General features: G+C 51.6%; 6 protein-coding genes across 6 annotated transcripts; 4 read left to right on the forward strand and 2 right to left on the reverse strand.

Annotated features, from left to right (window-relative positions):
* Positions 1-239: 239 nt before the first annotated feature.
* On the forward strand, positions 240-4,495 carry COCSUDRAFT_57641 (acid phosphatase/Vanadium-dependent haloperoxidase; the record flags this gene model as incomplete). The annotated part of the gene is made up of 12 exons (XM_005644981.1): positions 240-389; positions 528-582; positions 722-764; positions 989-1,102; positions 1,552-1,732; positions 2,066-2,113; positions 2,294-2,453; positions 2,767-2,947; positions 3,188-3,310; positions 3,630-3,746; positions 4,131-4,191; positions 4,355-4,495. 12 exons carry the CDS (start codon positions 240-242, stop codon positions 4,493-4,495), a joined length of 1,374 nt encoding a protein of 457 aa, XP_005645038.1.
* Positions 4,496-6,964: 2,469 nt separating this feature from the next.
* On the forward strand, positions 6,965-8,364 carry COCSUDRAFT_54336 (hypothetical protein). Its single transcript, XM_005644982.1, has 3 exons — positions 6,965-7,234; positions 7,619-7,798; positions 8,074-8,364. Exons 1-3 carry the CDS (start codon positions 6,982-6,984, stop codon positions 8,238-8,240), a joined length of 600 nt encoding a protein of 199 aa, XP_005645039.1. The 5' UTR covers positions 6,965-6,981; the 3' UTR covers positions 8,241-8,364.
* Positions 8,365-8,803: 439 nt separating this feature from the next.
* Positions 8,804-11,012, reverse strand: COCSUDRAFT_48531 (hypothetical protein; the record flags this gene model as incomplete). Its single annotated transcript, XM_005644983.1, has 5 exons — positions 10,488-11,012; positions 10,150-10,324; positions 9,543-9,742; positions 9,182-9,283; positions 8,804-8,980 (listed from the first exon to the last, which is right to left on the reverse strand). The coding sequence occupies exons 1-5, from the start codon at positions 10,719-10,721 to the stop codon at positions 8,804-8,806; spliced, it is 888 nt and encodes a 295-aa protein (XP_005645040.1). The 5' UTR covers positions 10,722-11,012.
* Positions 11,013-11,500: 488 nt separating this feature from the next.
* COCSUDRAFT_18421 (hypothetical protein) lies at positions 11,501-13,582 on the forward strand (the record flags this gene model as incomplete). The annotated part of the gene is made up of 6 exons (XM_005644984.1): positions 11,501-11,584; positions 11,712-11,777; positions 11,894-12,052; positions 12,435-12,587; positions 12,836-13,015; positions 13,343-13,582. 6 exons carry the CDS (start codon positions 11,501-11,503, stop codon positions 13,580-13,582), a joined length of 882 nt encoding a protein of 293 aa, XP_005645041.1.
* Positions 13,583-14,643: 1,061 nt separating this feature from the next.
* On the forward strand, positions 14,644-18,983 carry COCSUDRAFT_57645 (hypothetical protein; the record flags this gene model as incomplete). Its single annotated transcript, XM_005644985.1, has 8 exons — positions 14,644-14,659; positions 15,059-15,261; positions 15,641-15,777; positions 16,555-16,660; positions 17,015-17,114; positions 17,660-17,823; positions 18,271-18,450; positions 18,714-18,983. The coding sequence occupies 8 exons, from the start codon at positions 14,644-14,646 to the stop codon at positions 18,981-18,983; spliced, it is 1,176 nt and encodes a 391-aa protein (XP_005645042.1).
* Positions 18,984-19,307: 324 nt separating this feature from the next.
* COCSUDRAFT_48533 (hypothetical protein) lies at positions 19,308-21,518 on the reverse strand. Its single transcript, XM_005644986.1, has 4 exons — positions 21,166-21,518; positions 20,747-20,860; positions 20,397-20,618; positions 19,308-20,128 (listed from the first exon to the last, which is right to left on the reverse strand). Exons 1-4 carry the CDS (start codon positions 21,439-21,441, stop codon positions 19,913-19,915), a joined length of 828 nt encoding a protein of 275 aa, XP_005645043.1. The 5' UTR covers positions 21,442-21,518; the 3' UTR covers positions 19,308-19,912.
* Between the last annotated feature and the right edge of the window lies 1 nt (position 21,519).

Raw genomic sequence — 21,519 nt, forward strand, 5'->3', positions numbered from 1 at the left:
CCTTGAATAAGAAAGAGAATGCATGTTTCTTACGGCAATCATGCAGCTTGATCAATCCGATCACAGCCTTCACCGAAGCCGCTGAAGCCATGGGGCATGGACTCCAGCCGGGTCGGATCTATGAGAAACCAGAGTGGGACACTGATCAAGGGGTCCCGTGGACGCAAAACAGCCAATGTGACTTGCACCGTCTGGTCTGCAGGATGGGCGCTTCACAAGTAGTGGCTGCGATCTGCATGATGCTCATGGCGTCAGCTTTGCCCGCCCGTGCTGCGAATAACGCCGTGATCCAGTGGCAGGACGCTGTGGAGCAGGTGGTGCGGAACTACAACATCAGCAACCAGATCAGCGCCAAGTTTTATGCTCTCACGAACATTGCTCAGTACCAGGTAAGCACCCCTTAAAAGCTTGAGGACGACTGCCTTTCCAGAACACCAAAGTTACCTGTCCTCGTACATATTGTGAAAGTGGGGACCCTACATGCTGGCAATCTCAAGGCTGATAGCTTACTGCTTGCAAAAACGCAGGCGTTGCTTGCAAACAAGGCACAGGACAACAAGATCAATGACACAGCCGTCACTGGTGCGACACTGACACCTAAGCGTGCATCTTTCTGTGTGCCTCTCTATTGCTGTTTGTGAATCCTGCACAGGATGTGCAATGCTGTTCTGCTGGGTTTGCAAGGAGCTGACTCTTGACTGTGTGAATTGCGGTGTTGCAGCGTTTGCAGCCCACTACATTCTCAGCTACTACTGGCCGTACAAGTAAGCCCTTCTTAACTGCACTGTGACCTGTATTGCACTGGCTGACCCCTTCAAATCACTGTACCCAGGAGAACTGCATCAGGTTATTGCAGTTCTCATCAGGCATGTTTGGGAGACCAGGCAGCTCTTGCTACTTACTTTGTGTGCGCATTAAGGAAGTAGAACATGCCCTGAAGCCTGCATGCAAACGATGCCGGTTCCTGAAGCATACTTTGCAAGCGTAGGCAGAATGTGTTTGACGGCATCATTGCCAAGCAGCTGGCTGGTCTGCCGGCCTCTGAGAAGCTGGCTGCGCGCACTCTCGCCCAGCCATACGCCATCAAACTCATCGTCAGCAGGTTTTCCTCTCCGCCATGACCGCACAGAATGGAGAGATTCGACACATGTTTTACTGGACATACCAAGATCCTACATCTTTAGGGAGCGGAAAGTTGTTGATATTTAAGAATGTCTGTTCGCCTGCACCAAGGGGCCGCAATGTGCACAGTCTCTGCAAAATTTGCAATGCAAACAAAAGTCAGATTTGGAGCACCCTAGTGCAGATCCTGCATTAGGCAGAGTGCAGTCCCGTGCATGGCACGTGACATCAGCGCACACTGACAGTTATGGCAGCGAGTGCAATTTTGAGGTGGCTTGGTCAGCGCTGCACCAAAGCCCCAGCGTCAGACTTCAGGCCAGTGCTAGAGCATGCTCTGGCAATGTGGAGCAAGACGAGTCTAGCATGCGCAGAGTAGTGAGCAGGAGAATGCATGTGTCTGATTTACTCTGCGAATCCTGCTGCTTGCAGGGTGAATGACAGCACGCAGCAGTGGGCAGACTTCAAGCCGGCATCGGCAGAGAACGGCCCGACAGGCGCATATGCGTTCACGCCAAACCAGACCTTTGTGTTGTACCCCCAGCTCGCCAATGCAACCACCCTTGCAACCCCCAACGCCAACTCGCCCCCTTCCCAGCAGGCCGGGGCTGCTGTGAGTGCTGGATCCCTTTTTTTACTTTAAATCTGTAAGTCAAAGTCTAAGATTATGGAAAGGCCATATGCCTTGTAGACTTTGTCTCTAGATGCATAGTGTGTCATGTGCACCCTCTGAGTCTTCTTGGTGACACTCTGAGTGCTCTTAGAGATAGCTCTGAGTACCTTCTAAGATTGCACTGAGAGCAAGATAGGGAGCACTGACTGCGGACATACTGTCAGATTGTCTTATTATGCATGCCGGCATGTATTGAATGTGTCACACACAAGAGAGGAATGTTTTTTTTGCGTGAGACCAAGTGCTGAGTGGTCTGTTGTGTCTGTGGTGCAGTTTGCACAGTACTCCAATGCGGACACTCTGACAGTCGGACCCGCTCAGGTATGATCAATATGCCATCTCGCACTGCACTATTGATCACAATACCTATACCTTTGGGCGTGCGAAGTAGTGCCAAATGCCCTGAAAGAATGCCCAATGCGCAGACAAATGTGTGCAAGACGGTATCTTCTTCTGAACAAGACACCCAAGTGCTGATGGGGCTAATTTGCATGGCTGCAGACCTTCTTCTCCTCAAAGCTGACCCAGTACAAGCCGCTCGATCTGAGCTCTGCCGAATATGCGAACGATTTCAACACCACTGCGACACTTGGCAGCAAGAACAGCACAGCCCGCAAAGAGTATGACACCGAGACTGCCTGGTTCTGGGCTGACCTGGATGGTAAGATCCTTATATTACCCCTGACTTCATTGCATCGGCTTTGTTATCCTGGAAATGCATTATTTTAGCATGCATGCATACCTACAGTGCCAGAAGGAAGCATTTGGAGTGAAGATATCAGAATCCTGTGGCCCACTACCTCCATGCACATATCCAGTGATGGGCCTAATACACATTCGTGCCTTCCTGTTACGTGCAATAATGATGGTAAATACGGAGTTGCCAAGAGTCTAAACCCCTACAGCCAAGAGCACAGGGTGTACCATTGTCTTCCCCAACATGCAGGGAGATTTGGTGTATTTGTGTCGTGCAGGGACCTCGACAGTCAACGGCCATTACTACACCATTGCTAAGAGCCTGCTGCCCAACGATACATCCTTGCTGGACACCGCAGAGCTGTTTGCGCGCTTGGGGTCTGCCCAGTTTGATTCAAACATTGTCGGGTGGTACATCAAGTTCTACTACCTCTTCTGGCGCCCAGTCACCGCCATCCGGTGCGCTGGATCTCCTGTCACCTGCAAGATGACCCACCAGCCTTCAACCTACTCATTTCCTATTATGTTGTGCGAATTTGCTTCTTGATTCAACTCTCAAGGTTGGGCGGAAAGGGGATACAGTAATAGCTGAGCTCAAGTGACAGTGAGGCAGCCCTTGAACCTTCCTTGGCGCATGCACTTCACAGTATGTCTTCCATCCCATCAATTGACTTATCCAACGCAATGCATTTGCCACAGGCGGGGGGACGCAAAGCACCCTGCCGACCCAACATGGACGCCACTGCTAAACACCCCAGCACACCCCGAGTACCCTTCCACCCACACTGTCACCGCTGCTGCATCTGGCCAAGTGCTCGCCAGGTCAGCTTTTCTGCAGGCCATCCCCATGCAATATTTTCTTATTAGGGACTCTAGAGGACCTAGATGATGTAGAGCATCTTCTGTATTTGCACTGCATACAAGGAGAGCACATTACGTCCGGCCCAAATCAGCTCACTGTAGCTGGCGGGGCAGCTTGACGCTGGAATAATCCACAGCGTATGTCACCGCCACGTGCACTTATTGCAGTAGCATTTTCCCAGCACACAGTTTGCATCTGCATGGTTGTAAAGCTTGCAAGGGTGGTAAACTGAACTGTGAACTGTGTGAACTGAGTGAAGTGTTATGCGCGCAAATGCAGGTGGTTCAAGAGCGATAACGTGACCTTCACGGTAGGCAGCGAGTACGCTCCCAAGAAGCTGGCGCCTCGCACCTACAGCTCCTTCTCTGAGGCCGCACAAGAGGTTGGCTGGTCCAGGTATGCTCTCGTTGACTCTTGCTACCTTGGCACTTTCGTCTGAATTAGTCTGGTGCATGCGAGTCTGCATGTGGGTTCTTGGCTTCTCTGTCGAGGGCGCATGGGTTCTCACGTAGAGGCTTGAATGATGGCCGTGCTGATAGGCTTGAAATGAGGGCGTAGAGCCAGCTCTTTGATGGTGTTTTGTGTCAGCTCATTTCGGAAGGGTGGAAGTAATTCTGCCCATGTCCTCTCTTTCAGTACTCAAATGACTGCGGTGCCCCTTTGCCGGTGCCAAGCTTGCCTTTCACACATGTCTGCTATACAGGTTGAAGTAGGTAACCCCACCTGGAGGTCATCTGCTTACTTACGGCCAGAATATAAATCTTGTGTGCTGCTTGTCAGGATCTATGGAGGCATCCACTTCCCCAAGTCTGGCCCAGATGGTGCAGGTGTCGGCACCAAGGTGAGCTCCTGCCCTTGAAATTGCGCTAGCAGATGCTGCAATCATGCAATCTTGCAACATAAATTCGCAGCGCCTGTTCCCAGGCAGCAGGTTTGAGGTGAGAAATCTGATGCTAAAACGGAAATCGTGGTGCATTGCCTCACTGCTGTGTGTTCTTGGACAGGTGGGCGACACGGTCTCTGACAACTTCCCTGCAGCGATCGACTCCATCTTTGGCACCACCTATGCTGCCACCCGTGCAGCAAACAGCGGCAGTACCAGCCCCAGTCCAAAGGCTGCCACCGGCCGCCGTCTGTTTGCCTGATTCAAAGGCCGCCAACTTGTGGTCGCCCCACAGGAATCTTTTAAATAAACTCCCATTGTATTGCATCTCGTAATAAACTATGTACCCCATTTACAAGTCGCATAGCTAGAGCAATCATGAGTGATTCTGACGGCCCAAGAGGCCACAAATTGTGTCCTGTTCTGACGACTTCATTCCTGCTGATACTGCTTGACGCCATGACCTTCACATTGGTTTGTGCAAACTTTGACAATTATTGAATATTTTCTTTGGGGAAGCACTACTGTTGCGGCCCGTCACGGTATACCGTAATCAGCCTAGACCTTATGAACGATCCTAAATGCTAGAGTGTGCTTGATTGTATTTTCTCCTGTGATCTGTTATCAAATCTTGTAGCAGCACTGCAGAGTTCCTGTTGCCATGTTGCTATCATAGCAGATAACCTTTTTCCTGGCCTGGGCCTGGCCTTTTCGGTGAAGTCTGTTCTGCCCTTGAAAACCATTTTTAATCATTGTAACAAGGTCAAAGTAACCTGTGAGCGACCTAGAATACCATCTCAGCTTAAATTTACCTGTTGCTTTCAACGCCAGCCCTAGGGCTCTCATCTGTTGCACACCATTTTGGAATTCCATACCTCACCATTTCACCACCAAAAAAAGGATCTCACGCTGCATGTTTGCTACCGACAGTGTCGGACCGACACAACAAAAAGATTTGTAGCGATGCTGAACGCTTGCTAGTCCCAGAAGGACGCTGGCAAGCTACTGGTCCTCCTGGTGAACGGAAGGATATTTTGGTCTGCTCACAGAAGTTGATGGCTCATACCTCTCAAGCGGACCCACCAGAGCGTGATCCGTTGCTAGACGTAGAAAGCGGCCAACTTCCGCAGGAAATATCACCATCTCAGTATCAGGACAAAGAGGCAGAATCGCCGTGGTCCTTGGCCTGCATCTGGGCTGAAATCAGCTGATATTCACAGTGCGTTATTCCTTACTCCTTGCAATAGTATTGCTAGTGCAATCACATAAACGCATTGAAACAATCATGCAAGTGGAATGTCGCTCCTTCCCTGGTAGTGTGCTGCGGTACTTATTGCGCTCTGGCTAGCAATGCTGAGTAGGACGGCAAAAGTTGCTTACTTTTCTATTGACGGGTGCAGGTATATCCTACCCGTGGTTGGCGCCAATATACTTCTGATTATCGGTCTTGCAGCGCTCTTTCTATATCTCAGGGCGCACAAGTGACAGCAAACACCTCAGCTTCACATCAGCTGCTTCCCTACTCTCAAGGGCGAACTGCAGCACCTACCATCAGCATCAGACCCTGTTTATGACGCTTGAGGCCTCTACTGTCGATCTTGACAGCGGCAAAAGCTGACACTGCAGGCTGTGTTGAGGTCGGGTATACAAGTCAAAGACCTTAGAAGGTCTCACCTAGACAAAGGCAGAGAGGAATATGTCAGATCCCAGAGCAGATCCAGTGGCTCGGCGTACCAGGAGCACAGCTAGAGCATCAGGCAGCACACCAATCGCAGCTAGCAACAAAATGGATGCAGCAGTGCAGACTTCTCTGCCAGGAGACAGACAGCCACCAAGTCCAAAACCCCCTCTCTCGCCAGCTCCAGGTGAGCGTTTCATACATTTAGGGAATGATTCATAGCACAACTTATGAAATCCAAGCAACGTTGTGTAGATGTCTCCAGGCGCGAAGTCAGACTGCACTGCTGTGTTGACGCAGGTAGACAGTATGCACCAGGGCGGATCCCCATCAGAGCAGATGAGAGCAACTACACGCCACTCGCCCAGACTGTGCCAGCATCTGAGCGGCAGGAGGCAGTCAGGCAGGCAGCGTCCTCCGCTGTCTCATCTGTGGACAGTTTGATGCAGGCACTGCCAAGAAGGTGCTGACATGAGTTGATACTGTTAACTTCGTTGTTTCCAGATTTCTTCTCAAGCTGCCAAGGGTTTAATGCAGTTTCTTGAGCTCAAGTCTTGGGGCGTGGCATGCCTCAGTGCAGCATGTATGCTTAACAGTCATTGTTACGCAGGTATGGACCGGCAGTGTCGCACACAAACACGCAACTTTGGCAGATGGCTGCGAAAACGCTGGCCGCAATTGCAGCCATATGGATGATCGCCATCTTGGTCGGAAGCTTGTTGCACTCAGGCAAGATCCTCACTACCTTCTTGCTGGGTCAAGGATCCAACAGTACACAACCCAACACCGTTGGCTGCTCCTCTGTGCCATGTCACGATAGGGAACATGTGCATTGTGGCACATCGGCGGTGGTGACCAAAGAATCGCAAGTGAGCTACATACTATGATCTGGAGTGGAGATCCTACGTTCTGCAAACGGCAGACCAGACCAGACTGCAGTGTTACACAAGCAATGCTTATTAGTATGCCCAATACTACAGAGTGCAACGCTGCGGGGGTCCAGTCGGTTGTAGGCTGCCCAAGTCCAAATTCAAATACACAAACTGGTTGGCGCAGAGGTGTTCCACAGCATGGAGACCAAGGCGTTGAAGGTGCGGCTGCCGCTGCTGTGGTTCGATCGGCTGCTTCGCCGCCATGGGCCGCTGCTGCCGCTGCCCGTATTTGCTATACGGATCGCCACGGACGTCGCGGCTCTGGTCAACTCTGGGCAGAGACTGGACAGCCCCCAGGGCAGCCGCCTGCGCCACCACTTGGCAGAGGCCGGGGTTGTCTATGTCGGCATCACCCTTGTGCGCATATTTGTGTACGGCCTCCACTGCGCAGGTGCGCCCAGTTGCCGGCACGTCACAGAGGAATCCGTAAGAGCGAAGTACTTTTTAAGTTTATTATGACAAAGCTAAAGTGAGCCAGAGTTGCGCTGGCCAAGCTGGTTTGCGATTGGTAAGGTTGAAATCATGAGCCAGGTCTGAAGCGAGCGTGGATCTGGCTTAGTTCCAGTAGAGATTTTTGCACCATGTGAGTTCCAACCATGAAACTAAATCCATTTCAGATGTTTCAAGGTATCACTCTGAAGCGCATGGCAGCCACCCTTTGAAAGACACTTTTGAGCTATCCTTCAAAGTTGACGAGAAGCTGATTGGCCATGCCTCTTCTTCATACAGCAGAGAGCTCGAGTGCACGGTCGACAATGTTCGATGCTGGACGCAGGCGTGTACCGGCTGCTGTCCAGGGCTGGCGCGGTGTCTGCGGTGCCCATCCAGCTGATGTCTGATCACATTTTCCTGGGAGCGTCAGTGGTAGCCATTCTGTCTGCGGAGCTGGTGCTGCTGCGGTGCAGTCTGCGCCAGGCACACTGCCCCATCCATGTCAAGACCATGGCCCGCGCAGGTCAGACCTCTTTCTCTCTCTCTCTGCAGATGCTTCCGTGAATGATGAGAGTGCCATGCAACCTGTAGTCTGCGTTTGGCAGCTGGTGACGTGGCTGTTGCCAGATCTCTCGGTTGATCTCTGAATCTTTCTGTTGATTCAGACGGTACATGCGGTCGTGATTTGCACTCATGTCAATCTCCCATGCCGAAATTGGACAGACCGGAGTTGCTTATCACTGGGACTTACTACTTAGAAATATGAAGCTGACGGACTGCGAGTGTGTGTGCGAGCAGGGCTCACAGCTGCAGTGGCACTGCTTGCCCTCACATGTGGCGACATGCACTTCACTGCGAGGTTCTTCCACGAACGGACGGAGACTTTCCTGGGAGCCGTGCTGGGGCTGCTGGCCTTCCAGATTCCCATCACCTGGTGGCTGCTCTATGGGTTCACAGTGGCTTGAGTGACTGGGAGGTCCAGGGGTTGATACAGGCATGGCATTGAACAGCGCATGCGCATGCATGACTGCACCAATTGCAATGAGCTGCATCTTTTTGTGATTTTGCCATGTAATCACAATGTTTAGGAAAGATTATGACACTTGAATGGGAACCTGCCACAGCAAGTACATGCAAATATCATGGTTTAATCTCTTCCATGACATATGCACAATGCGCACGGCCACTGGCAGGTATACAAACTTCTTCACCGTCTGAAGATACCATCCCTTGCTTTGGGTGCAGAGAAAAAAATCCATAATGCCACACATACAACATCTCATGCTCACGCAATAGATAGCCATGCATGCAGAGCCGCTGCCGGCCATCCCATCTTGATGCCATCTAGATCTACCTATCGTACAACACAACGATCTCACACATAAAGAGGGAGCACATTGCCCATCACAGCTTCTGAGTCTCCTCAAGAAGACTGCGCCTCAAGGAAACTGCGCAGGCGGTCCCCAAGAGGCCTGCAGGCGTTCCTCTCCGGCGCTGCAACACACTGGCCCCCAAGAAGAGGGCGGTTCTAGTATACATCAGGCGGTCGCTGGCCATTGTCAAAGCCGCGGCCGGTCTCTGTCGCCTGACGGAGGTGCATGGAGAGGGAGTAGTTGGAAAGCTCCAGCGTGCGAATTTTCTGCTCATACTGCGCCAGTGCAGAGCGCAGACTCGCCAGCTCAGCGTCCTTTGCGCCACACGCCTCCTGCGTCAGTAATGCCTACCGTTCAGCGCACATGATCAGGCCACGCAAGTCTTCATACTCTTGCAGTCATCCTACCGCAAGCAATGACACAATAATAATGTATAGGCTTGTTGATCAGAAGCCAGAGTGGGGGTTATTGCAATGCAGGAGGTATTGGAAACAGATGCCGGTCAGTCGTCACAGCCTGAGAAGCTGCGCTACCTGCATGCGCGAGTTCTGGATGGCCACTGCTCGCTTCAGGATGTGGTTGTCCCGGGACAGCTCGTTCAGGTGGTTGCGCAGGGCAGCCACATCTGGAGCATCCTGCTCGACGGAAAGGCCGTCTCAGTATGCCACACCACCACACAAATTCGCTACACAATGTCTAATATAATAAACAGGCATTACAGTCCATGCCCCCGGTCATCTGCACCCCAGGCGGCTTCCTTGATGTTATCCCCTGAGGTGCCAGCCTGACGTGCTATGCATCAGGTAAGGTTGCAGAAACAGGCCTAGCCTGGGCATTCATGGCACCAATTATACAGCTGTCATGGAGGAGGGGTGAGCTGTGTGGAAGTGGCACCTGTGATCTAGCAGCCTGCTGAAGCACGGCCTGCTCGAATGCTTGGAGGACCTGTGACGCCCGTTCTCGCGCATCAGCCACATCCTTAGCGCCGGCCATCTGCTGCACCAGCGCTTCCACCCAGTCCGCTGGCGTGCGAGGGCCCTCCGCCTGTTCTGGCGCCGGGCTGACTGATGCATGGCTATCTCCATCAGCCGCACCTGCACGTGTGCACTTTCCTGTCAAGCATGATTTCAAGCGGTCATAATTTGATCTGCAGGCGCTATAGCTGGTAATACTAGATGTGTAGGAGGTGGCAGAAATGCAATATGATGCACCGTAGGGTGAGGTCGCATGACCGTTGCAACAATTACGATGAGTGCAGTTGCATTGGTCACAGGCCGAAAAATATGAAATGATCCCCTGGACCCTGAGGCACCAGCTTCACCTCTTAACTGGGGCAAGCTAGTGCATGCTGATGGAATAAAAGCAAGGGTGCGTGGGTGCCAGGCCTGAACTTAATTAAAACAGGGATTGGGAGAGCTCGCAAGATCCAGGAAGGCTAAAATGAGTCATGTCTTGCATCAAGGACGGCATTGCTTCAGTACAGGAGTGTGTATGTGTTCACCTGCTGTGTCGGTTCCAGGGGTTGAGTCCTGGCTTGGTTCTTGGGCTGCAGGCGTAGCTGTGCGGATGCCTTTCTGGACATCTGCCACGCATCGGGCTGTCAGCTGCAACTGGCCCAGCCTTTTTATAGCCGCATCTATGTTCTCTCCGCAGTTGTCCAAGATGTCTGCCAGGACCTGTACCAGCGTTGCGATGCTCAGAATCTCTTCATTCCTGAGTGATTGGATCACCGCACCCAGTAGGATCAGAAAAGAAAGCTGAGCCACAAAATATTGTAGCATATTGTGTGCAAATTCACATGCACGCAGCCCTTGAAGCCGGTGCTGCAGCATTTCCCACCTTCTCTTCCATATCAGGAAAGAGACCACGCAGTGCAGCAAGCGTGGAGGCTCTGTCAGTGGCTCCTCCTTTCTGAGGTGAAGCACCTAAATCAGAGGAGCTGCTGCTCCTCCTCCTGAAACGCTTGCTGCGATTGTCAGTTGTCAACAGATGCTCTGTTGCGTCAGTCCGCTCAAAAAGGCGCTTATTCCCGAAGTGGTTCGGCGAGTGGCTTCGCTCGGCCGCGAGCGACATCAGTGGCGCTCCAGCGGCGCGAGCCCTGAAGGCCTGGGCCTCGTATTGAGAGATAAACACTAGGAAAAACCTGACTAGTCCCCGAGCTAGAGTCTCGCTCTCTTATAGTAAGTCACCGAAATTATCAATGACACTATCGCAGGGTTCAATAGCAAGCACGCCTCTCAGCTTGCAGAGCGGATTGAGTCTCAACGCTGCCCCTTTAGGCTCAGCGAGTGTCTGAGCTCGTCCACCCGAAAGGCTGGCGAGGCTCCACTGGAAGTAACGAAGGCCTTATCTTCTACAAATTCTGGTAAAAGAAAGAATAATCAATGAGGGCCTCATTATGAGGCACACAATTTTGTCGAAAGTGTGCCTTTATCGATCAGTCACAAACCATGCAGGATTGCATAAGGGTGACTAACGCCCAATACTGTTCATTCTTGAGAGCAACCTGCACAAATTGAGGTGCGCAGTTATGTGCTGGGAGTAGATCTGGCAGGAATTGCTTGTGTGGGCATCATGTTGCGCCACACAGGGAGGATAGGGCGCCTCGCTGCCAGTGCAGTGATTCACAGACTACAGACGAACTGCTGTCGAGCTGCTGGATTGGCATTGCAAGAAGAGGTAATGTATCATTGTTTAATTTTGTTAGTACATCTCCGAATGATCGACGTCAGTGGTAGATGTGTGATTTGAGGAGTACCCTGTACATGACCTACCACAGTTCTGTAGGACTTTCTTCACTCCTGTGTTTGTCTGTGGCTTCCTGCACTGCAATGCATGAACTACCTCTCATCATGGCGCAGGCATCCTCTTCATCGCCTAGCTTTGGTTGCACAAGCAGAAGCTTTGCGACGAACAGCCACGACATCTTGAATACGGTACCTTCTGCTTGCACCTCACCCTTTCTACGTCTATAAATATAGAGTGTGCCTTGAAAAATTGAGGTGCTGTGTTTCGTTTGTCATGTAAGAAGTCTGGATCTAAGCTTGCTTCTCCGTTGTGCAGCACCGACACTCCCCAAAGAACAACTGGGAGACCCCCTTTGACTTCACACCGGAAAATTACGAGCGGGTGCGATGCAAGCACTCCTCGTGATGATGCATGGCATGCTGGTGCACTGCAGGCGCTAATTACTCTTGTGAACAGCAGATCAAGCAGGGATTTTATTCAGTGTGCTGCTCAAACAGGTAGCTGAGGTGTTGGCAAAGTTCCCAACCAACTACAAGCAGAGCGCATGCATACCACTGCTGGACTTGGCGCAGCAGCAGAACGATGGCTGGCTCAGCTTGAATGCCATGAACCGCGTGGCAGAGATCATCGAAGTGCCGCCCATTAGAGTATACGAGGTGCTCAGCTCACCCAAACATCCCAATCAGCAACTTACAGCTTTTATATGGGTTGTGCCATGCGCAACACAGTCTCCCATCCTTCAGCAAGGGACACCTTGTTCAAAATTTTCTTCCTTCTGCTGGTAGCATGGCATAGGAGATGGTTGTCTACGTTGCTGACAATTCTTCTGGTCACCTTCACTTGGTGAAAGGGAGATGAAGGTTCTGGGTGGCGTCAACCGAGACTGGGATGAAGCATTTTTTGTAAGCACTGAGACAGCCCAGATCTCAGCAATGCAGCACTGCATCTGTGATCCTGGCAGTCCATGCTGCCAAGACTGGTGCTCAGGAGTGCTCGTTGCTGAATCTGACAGACTGAAGGTGCTCGTTTCTGGCGCAGGTGGCGACCTTCTACACGATGTTCAACAGGTCGCCGATAGGCAAGTACCACATCATGGTGTGCGGCACTACTCCCTGCATGCTCTGCGGGTCGCGCAGCATCTCTTCAGCCATTAAGGACCACCTTAAAATTGACTACGGCCAGACCACCTCGGTGAGAAACACCTCTCTCCGGGGGCGCTCTGAGTTTTCCCCTTCTCTGCTCACTTGCAGACCATTGTCAGCTTGTCTCATCGCCTGCTGTCACCCCTCTTGGCTAAGTGGCCAATATATGGTCCTGGGCCTTTGTTGTCCGGTCGCTTTGTGTCCTTGCATGGCCGAAGATGGATTCTGCTAATTTGGGATATACAGCATGGCCCTTGTGTGGTATTAGTAGTGAGTGGCACTTATGCGTTGATGCAGGATGGGCTGTTCACTCTGGGGGAGATGGAGTGCATGGGAAGCTGCGTGAATGCGCCCATGATCGCAGTGGCGGATTACACGGGCGGCGCCCAGTCCTTCTCCTACAACTACTATGAGGACCTCACGCCTGCAGACGCCGTCAAGATCCTGGAGGACCTCAAGGGAGGGAAGAAGCCCAAGGTGCGTGGACCACTGGGACAGAGGGACTTATTTCAAAAGACTACGCTGACAATGACTGACGTGACGGACTGAGAGATGGGGGACAAAGCCATGACAGCAGGCTATTCCTAATTCCTTGCTCAGCTGATTTGCACTTCCTGAGGATCAGAATATAAATGCGTTAGGGGCACAGAGCAAGTGTGGTGTCGTTTGGCTAACTGGATTGCAAGCATGGTGGCATGCTGATCTGCACCTGCCCAGGGGGCGTATAAGATTGACTGACGTATTTATAAATTCTCAAGCTGGTGCTGCACGGCCCCCTAATATCAAATCGGTGGCATGCTGCAGGTGGGCTCCCAGTACAGGGACTTCGCAATGCCTGCAGGGCAGGTGCAGGGCGGAAAGTGGACAGCGGCATCCAACAAGGCCGGCCTTACGCTAGCGTTTGAGGCGTCCGGGGGCAAAGTCCCTGGCCCCTACTGCCGAAACCTGGACGAGCCTGCAGAGGGCGGTGAGAGCAAGAGCGCCCCGCCGCCACCCCCACCGCCGCCGCCTCCTTCCAAGGAGGGTGCCAAGGCTAAGGCTTGATGTTGAATGATTTGGGTTCAGCGTATAATTGAGCCTTGGTGTGTGTGGCATTTGGGCATGTGCGGTGATCAGCTGATGGGCTCATTGGTCTTGAGCGGCATCTGTGTATACCAGAATTGCTTGATGCTGTGCCCTTCTTATCGCTTTCCCCTGCGAGCGCAAAAATAATAATATATCGGTACAATACGTACTTGCACATGGCGTAGAGTCTGGTCATGCACCAGCACGTTGTTGCTCACGTGAAAGAAATTGGATTGTAAGCATTGATGGGCGCATTGCAAGCCGGCTTTTTGTTTGGGAAGGTTATCTTTCACGGAATCGGCTTCGAAGAGGATGGGGTGTTGGATCGCGTCCTGGGGAAGGCGAATTATGAGTCAACGTCTGTCTTCCTTGGACCGGACGATGCATTGAATTTGACTTTTTGGAATCGACCGCCCGAGGATAGAGCTTCAGGGTGGCTCTTGATTTTCTTCGTCATTCTCGCAATTTCTCATATCTGTCGGAAACTACAACATACTAGAATTTAGCGACACGCAGGATCTTCAGGAATACGATTCGAGATGGAAGCAGCTAACCCCTTCCGAATCACTTTCAAGAACCTGACGTACACAATCAGAGGACGTGGAGATACGTTGCAGCACACTCTGCTGGACAACGTATCGGGATCATGCAGATCATCCAGGCTTACGGCAATTTTGGGGCCGTCTGGAGCTGGAAAGACCACACTCGTGAGACATTTGTGCCCTCCGGTCCTAAAAGTAGATCGATGGCATATGCATCTTTTCATCCTAGCACAGAGCAAACGTTTTGATGGAAGTGTGCAAGTGACTGCAGCTGAAGATCATGCTGCCTCTCGGGCGGCAAGCAGCATGGCACTGTTTTGGTGGATGGGCAGCCGGTACAGCCCCTACAATTCAGGCCTTGGGTGGCTGTTGTCTGGCAGAGTGACATCCTGCTGCCCACAGCAACGGTGCGCTGCCTGCCTCTTGCCTTCTTTTGTGTTTCTGCTTCTCAATCTGCTCAGAGCTCCTTGTGGAACACTGAAGGTTCCTTGAGGCTGAATGCGAGTGGGCGCAGGTCAGGGAAGCATTGATGACCAGTGCTCTGCTGCGGTTGCCGCACAAAATGCCACATGCCCTCAAAGCGCAGCGCGTCGAGCAGATACTAACAGAATTGGTGAGTCACCTGTGGTGACTGCACCGTCTGTTGTGCTTCTCAGCAAGTATTCAGGCGTTTTGTACAGACGGCTAGCATCTAGTCTGTGTGCATGACCACGTTCAGTTTCTTGAGTACGTTACTTAAGAAGTGTTTTTGCACATGCTATGCAACACCCATGTGCAACAGCGACTGCCGCACAGCTCTGGCGCTGCTTTTGGTCTCTGCTTGTGTGTCTCCACGCTTCTGCTCATTGACAGTGGTTGGCTCTGCTCCCTGAACAAGAGGATTGCTTGTACCACCAGGATCTGCTTCCGGTAGGGGACGCCCTCATAGGCCAGGACATCGACGGGGCGATGGCCGGCATTTCCGGCGGCGAGCGGCGGCGCGTGTCGGTTGGCATCAGCCTCGTGACGGATGCGCGCGTGATTTTCTTGGACGAGCCGACCACCGGGCTAGACTCTGAGAGCGCTGAGTCACTCGTGGGCGTGCTCGCCAGGCTGGCTTCTGCCAGGGGCAAGATGGTGCGCCACATGCCTTTGCTGCCCATGCAAGGACAGGGGCCAATATCCTTCACATAGGTGTTGAAAAGCAACGTCAGGAATTATCATAAAAAGCAGGGCTGTTGCTGACAAACCCCACATGTCCCATTGATCCGGCCGATCACCCCCGGAATGGCAATGATCTGACAGCCACAGGTCTCTTTGGGGAGAACGCTGTTCTTGTCAGTGCTTCAGTCAGGCAGCTCCCTTGACTGTCTTTCTGAAGGAGGCCACAGCTGCTGTGCTGCGCGCTGCTGTAAACTGTGTGGCTTCGCACCTTCCTAAAGGCAAGTGCGGAGAGCAACACCTCATCTCTCGAGCCCTGACTAAGAAGGATGAATTGAAGAAGTATATGGTGCAGGTGGTGTGCACAATCCACCAGCCCAGCAGCGATGTGTGCGCAATGTTTGACGACATGCTGCTGCTGGCCAAGGGCCGCCTTCTCTACTGCGGGCCCTGGACCTCTGCTGACAACCACTTCTGGGCTGCCGGATACAAGTGCGCGCACCAGCTTGTATCCTGCAAATAACTCGCTTGGCAACATGAGAGCGCCAGGATAATCAAACGAAGGACGAACTTACTCTTCTCCTACCTGTGAGAATGCCAATGCACTGAGAACGAATAACTCAAAAGGAGAGAGCATCCAAGTGTTGCCTGCTTCATTTGAGGGCCTCAACGTGAGACAATGATGTTTTCACAGAACTTTTAGACAATATTACAACGAGATAATGCATAATTTCTGACTCTGTGCAGGAGATCATCGTTGAAGAGCGTAGCAGAGCACCTGCTGTGCCTGTGCAAGAGCACGGACAGTACTCTTCAAATGCTTGCCGAGCTACAAGAACAGTGTTGGGAGGTCAGATGTGCATCGCAGCAGGTGATTTACCCGGTGCTTCCCAAAAATAGTGGCTCCAAAATGGGTTTTATGATGCATGTCTGGCCAATCTGCCCTGTTTCACATGCAGAATATTTTCATAACTGAGCATGTGCATGTTGCAGATCGGTTCAGAGGACCAGGATGCTGAACCGGATATAGAAACTGGGGCCATGAGAGGAGGAAAGGTCGATATTGAAGCGCACTCGCCCTCTAGTGTACTCCCAGAAGCAGAGTCAACAGAAGTGTGGAGTCTGGAGAGCCAGCAGAGCGAAAACATGTCATGTGGCAGTGCAACAGGTGAATTCTAATTCATTGATGCAAATTGACCACTTGCCTGCGCTGTTCCTTTTGCCTTCTGCTTGCGAAGATTTACCAAACAAGTGTGCAAATATATGCAGAGGCAATTTTATGGTCACAGGAATGCTGGACAAGATTGCGATGTCTATTTCTGCCTTGAGCACGAATGCAGAGCCGGAGAGGCCGGGAGCATCTATTGTCCGTCAGGTGAGGGGTGCTGAATAATCCTTTGGGGAAGAACTCTTTGGGCAAGCCTCCTGGCAGACCCTGCTGTTATCACAGATCATGCAGGAGCCTTGACGGATGACATGGTGCACATGTGGCAGCCCTGTCAGCAAGAGGCAAACTAAGAGGCCAACAACGATTGTGCGGCAAGCTTCCTATGAACTACTAGATTATTTGAACACTTATGTGAGAGCAGTGATGGTGACGAAGGGAACATGTGGTAGCCCTGTCAGCAAGATGCAAATGATAATTGTGCGGCAGGCCTCCTGTAAGCTTGTTTGTGTGAACTCTAATGCATGAACTCTGATGGTGACATGGCGTGCACATGCGCGCCAGGTGGCGATCCTGTCAGCAAGATTTGCGCGATCATGGCTTCGGAGCCCGGCCAGCCTGGGCATGCCGGCTGCCCAGTATCTTTTGGCTGCCTTACTAATAGGTGCGTCCTGCTTAGCATCTGCAGACTCCATTAGATCATGATGCAGCGCTCATGCCTTTTGCTCTGGGATCTTTGCCTGCATGCAAAGTACCCTGTAGTAAGTGCATAGGTCTGCTCCAATGCAATGCTCCATGCCTTGTGCTGAGTGCGTGAATTGGTGGATATGTCTAAAAAGTTGATGGAAAATGTTCTCTGGGGAATGGGTGGGAGCTTCCTTGCAGGTGCCATGTATGCGAAGCTGTCACATGAGATCAATGCTGGGACCTACGACAGGGTGGCTTCCCTCTGGTTTGTGGCCATGGTAGTCATCTTTGAGGCAGGCAAGAAGATCCTGCCACTTCCACTTGATGTGTTGGTTAATCAATCTCTGCTCTACTACAGAGCTTTTGCACAGAGTCAAGCATGAACTGGGTAATGCTACAGCAACTGCAGCCTGATCTGCAGCACAATTGCCTTGCTATTTAAAAGCAGTCATGATGCTGATCTTCAGCAGCTAATGTGCTTGTCAAAGGGGATTGAGGGGTGACAAAGAATGTGTGTGGCAGGCAACAATGCGCTGAACATTGCGTACGCACAGAAGCCGCTGCTGAGGCGAGAGGTGCACGCGGGCCACTACAGCTACTTGGCCTTCTACACAGCAAATTGCCTGACCTCCCTGCCTCTGCAGCTGGCCTACACTGCCATCTACACGATCACCGTCTACTTCCTGGTCAGCTGCTGATCCCCACAGAAGTTTTGCTGATCAGTAGGCAGCGATGCATCGCTTAACAAACTATGAATTTGCCAGAAGCAACGTGCTCAGCATCAGTATGGCAGAACTGATAGGGGTTTATTTCTATGTTCCAGATTAATTGCATGCACACTGCGCTAATTTGTGTGCATTCTTTCAGATGTGCCATTCGGGCACGACTAATCGTTAATCATTGTACTTGGGTAGGAAGCATTGTGCATGAGTTCTCTGTACTTGCAGCCTGGCCGCATGCTGCTTTTGCCCCTTGGTTGACCTTCCAGAGCATTGAATTATGGCAAGGGCATTTCAAAGCTAAGAGTGCTAGTTGTGTCCTTCAGAAAGCTGATGCCATTTTCAAAGTTTAAAGCCGACAAACATGCACATGAAAGTGCACTTCGAATTCACAAATCCCTGGTGTGCCCACAGGTGGGCTATCAGCGGACCTGCGCCAAGTTTAGCGTGTTTTCAGCCATAGCTCTTCTGCTAGGGCTCATCAGCGAGACTCTGGGCATCCTATGCTCGGGGCTCTTTCGCTCCCAGCTGCTCGGCGCCATTGTGCTTCAGGGCCTCTATGTGCCGCTGCTCATGTTTGTCGGCTTCTTTCAGGTGCGCCCCTTCGAGCGGTAGTTTTACCTTAATGACTTCGTCGCCGATTCTCCCAAAGCTGGGCATGCATGTCTGCTCTTCTTGCTTAAGCTTGCAGGATCCATGGACTGTGCCTTCTCTCCAAAAGTCCTGGCTCAACCCTCCTCTGAAGTGGTCTGAAGTCCTCTGACAAGCTTGCAAAAACTCCTGCATGCATAGCCCTTGCGCATTCTCAGGCATCTGCCCTGTGAAGCTGACAATGGGTTTGTGTGCGCTGTCTGCAGACGCACACACCGGCGTACCTGGAGTGGCTACGGGAGCTGTCCTTTGCATCCTATGGCTACAGCGCCCTGGTGAAGAACGAATTCATGGGGCTGCAGCTGCGCAGCGGGGATGCTGTGGTGGTCACCAACGCGGAGACGTCTATTCCATCCAACATAGAGTCCGAGCACAGCATTGCAAGCAGCATCGGCGTGCTGCTGTGCATCCTTGTCGGCTTGCGGATAGTTGTGTATGTTCAGATGTGCATCTCCATCAGGCGCAAATTTCTGTGATGCCCAAGTAGCAGTGGGTGGATCTGCGTTCAAAGGGCGGCCTGGACTGGACAGGCATGCCGAACTTTTTCACAAAATTTTGTCGTCTAAAGCATTCCAAGAGCAGTCTGTAGGAGCGCCTTATCTATTTAGCAAATCTGATCCTGACTGCCCAAAAGCTGGAGGACCTAAATGCCTGAGAATGTCAGACTGAGATGGCATGCGGATGGTTGTAGATGTTGTCAATAGTTGTGCAGAGTGATATGATGCGCGTTTGCTTGTACAAGTGATGTACCGCACGGAGGCCGTAAGTGACTCCTTCTATGTTCTCGGCAGCTCCATGATGACGGCGAGCTCTATTGTTACAGGCAACAGTTGTGTCTGTAACCAAATTCCATTTGAAGCTGAATCTGACACTGGCATGATCTGCAGCCCTTAAACAAAGCTAGCACTACATCGCCTCGAGTGACTCGCCTAGAGATGGGAAATCTAATGGAAGGTAACATGTCAAAGTACTGACCTAGAGGCCACAGAGTACCTCACAAGTTGCATCCAACCAACAACAGTACTAATTATGCATTTGCTTTTGTACCATGACTTCATGCCCTCCAAGTTGGACACCCCAATGAAACACTATATAGTTGGTAAAGAATAAAGCATCAGGCACTGCAGTCGGCAACACGCAGCATCCAACACAAGTCAGTCATCACGCACCTATGTCTACCGTGCTTATCAATTATGTTCAGGGAAATCACACTTATTAGTTGACGGGGAAGAGTTCTTTGCGCAAGCTCTTCATTTCTTCAAGAACTCTTCAACTCATCATTCCCTTCAGCACAGGAGGGAGCATCATCCAAACCTATCTAAGCAGTTCTGTACGTCTTCGAATGCAATATACTTTCTGTGTCTATGTGCAGCATTTGCATGTGCAAATTGAAGAAAATCAATGGTCAGTCCAGGTCATCCTCATCGAAAGTGAGGACGTGGCTTGCTATGGGAGCCGAGGACATCTGTCCTGCCTTTGCTGGCGCGCCAGTGCTTGCAGTGATGTCAAAGCTCCTCTGGGAGGAGAGTTTCAGAGATTTCATCCCCGTCAGCACTGCGGCAGGTGACGCATCCACTGGACTCTGCGGGTAGTCACCCCGCCGTATCCGCAATGCCTCTTCCTGCACCGCAGCAATCAGACTCAGTCACATGGATTTCCTGGCGCTTTGAGAGCAGCTTTCGGCTGTATGTCTTAGTTAAGCATTTTGAGGGCTGCACAGATAGGAGCCTCCATTAGTACCATTCAGATGAAGCAATCACACAAGTGAGGCTCTTCTCGACAGGCCTGGGCTGAACGCCTGTACAGTGGTGCATGGGGGACAGCGTGGTGCACAGTAAAGTACAGAGAGGGCATAGGTGGATCACATGGTGCAGAGTGGAGTGGCTCACCCTCATCTGGTGCAGCATCTGAGCAGCCTTGCCCAGCATGGCCTTGCGCATGAAGCGCCTGAAGGGGGGAGGGGGGACAAACGCTGGCTGCATTTCCTGGTCCAACTGCACTCGCGCGCAACCGCTGTCACCGGGCACAGAAGTGACAGTCCACTGGCCGTTGCAAAGCTTCAGCATTCCTGACTTCGCCAGGCTGAACTGCATTGTGCCTGCTCTCCTGTCCTGCACGGATGTGCAAAAGATGTCAGAACCGATGTGGTGTTGTGAGTTTGCTGGTGCTCTTAGGCATGGCGGTATTGGGCTTTTGTGCATTGCATTGAGTTTTTTGGTGGAAATTGAGTGGCTCGCACCTGAATGACGTTCATGCGGGTCCGGATGGTCTTGAAAAACACCTGGGATGTCTGCTCAACCTCTACAGCCTGCCTGTTTCCGTCATCTTCCCACACCTTGCGGAAGGTGCACTCCTGCGAAATGGATGCACACCCTGAGTCACTTTGGATGTAAGTTATAATCTCCTGAAATTGGATATTACAGGCACAGGACAGAAAGATCCAGGGACACATATAAAAATTTTCGCTAGAGGGTTCTTCTTGAATCTTTTGTTGACACAGCATTTCTCCTGGAACCATGGCACACTGTGACACACAAGCTGCATGGAATGTATCGTGCATTGAAGGGGTTCCAATTGCCCAAGGTTGACTGTATATAAGACGATCTTGCCAAAAGCTCCGTTCTTTATGGTACCGCTCGGGGTGCAGGGATGATTTACCTTCACTTGCCGCCACTCTTTGACTTCAGGATCAATGAGCAGGTCAAAAACTTCATCGGGCGACAGTGGCAGGACCGCGTCTATCACAGCGTTGCACCTAAATCCTTTCCGAGACTGCCGAATACTGACAGTCCAACCGTCGCCCTTCAGGGTTTTGAAAACACCGAAGCAAATTGCGCCAGTTGTCGAACACGTGGGGGACTCAGGCTGCTCCTCTTCGACAGGTGCTGGGAGAGAGGCAGCCCTGCATGCTTCCACTTCAAATTCACCACTCATCAGAATTTGTCGCACAGATTCTACCTGTAAGTATGCAAATTTCTTTTTTTTTTAACTCACTTCGTTCTGCATTACACA

The sequence above is a fragment of the Coccomyxa subellipsoidea genome, assembly GCF_000258705.1.
Source record: "Coccomyxa subellipsoidea C-169, whole genome shotgun sequence".
Taxonomy (NCBI): Eukaryota; Viridiplantae; Chlorophyta; class Trebouxiophyceae; family Coccomyxaceae; genus Coccomyxa; species Coccomyxa subellipsoidea.

Bases quoted from the DNA above. Each gene is read 5' to 3' on its own strand.
- COCSUDRAFT_54336 (XM_005644982.1), top strand. From the start codon at position 6,982: ATGGAGACCAAGGCGTTGAAGGTGCGGCTGCCGCTGCTGTGGTTCGAT. The intron at 7,235-7,618 runs GTGCGCCCAGTT...TGCTGGACGCAG, and splicing joins GTACGGCCTCCACTGCGCAG to GCGTGTACCGGCTGCTGTCC. The intron at 7,799-8,073 runs GTCAGACCTCTT...GTGTGCGAGCAG, and splicing joins CAAGACCATGGCCCGCGCAG to GGCTCACAGCTGCAGTGGCA.
- COCSUDRAFT_48533 (XM_005644986.1), bottom strand. From the start codon at position 21,441: ATGAGTGGTGAATTTGAAGTGGAAGCATGCAGGGCTGCCTCTCTCCCA. The intron at 20,861-21,165 runs GTAAATCATCCC...TCCATTTCGCAG, and splicing joins AAGAGTGGCGGCAAGTGAAG to GAGTGCACCTTCCGCAAGGT. The intron at 20,619-20,746 runs GTGCGAGCCACT...ACATCCGTGCAG, and splicing joins CCCGCATGAACGTCATTCAG to GACAGGAGAGCAGGCACAAT.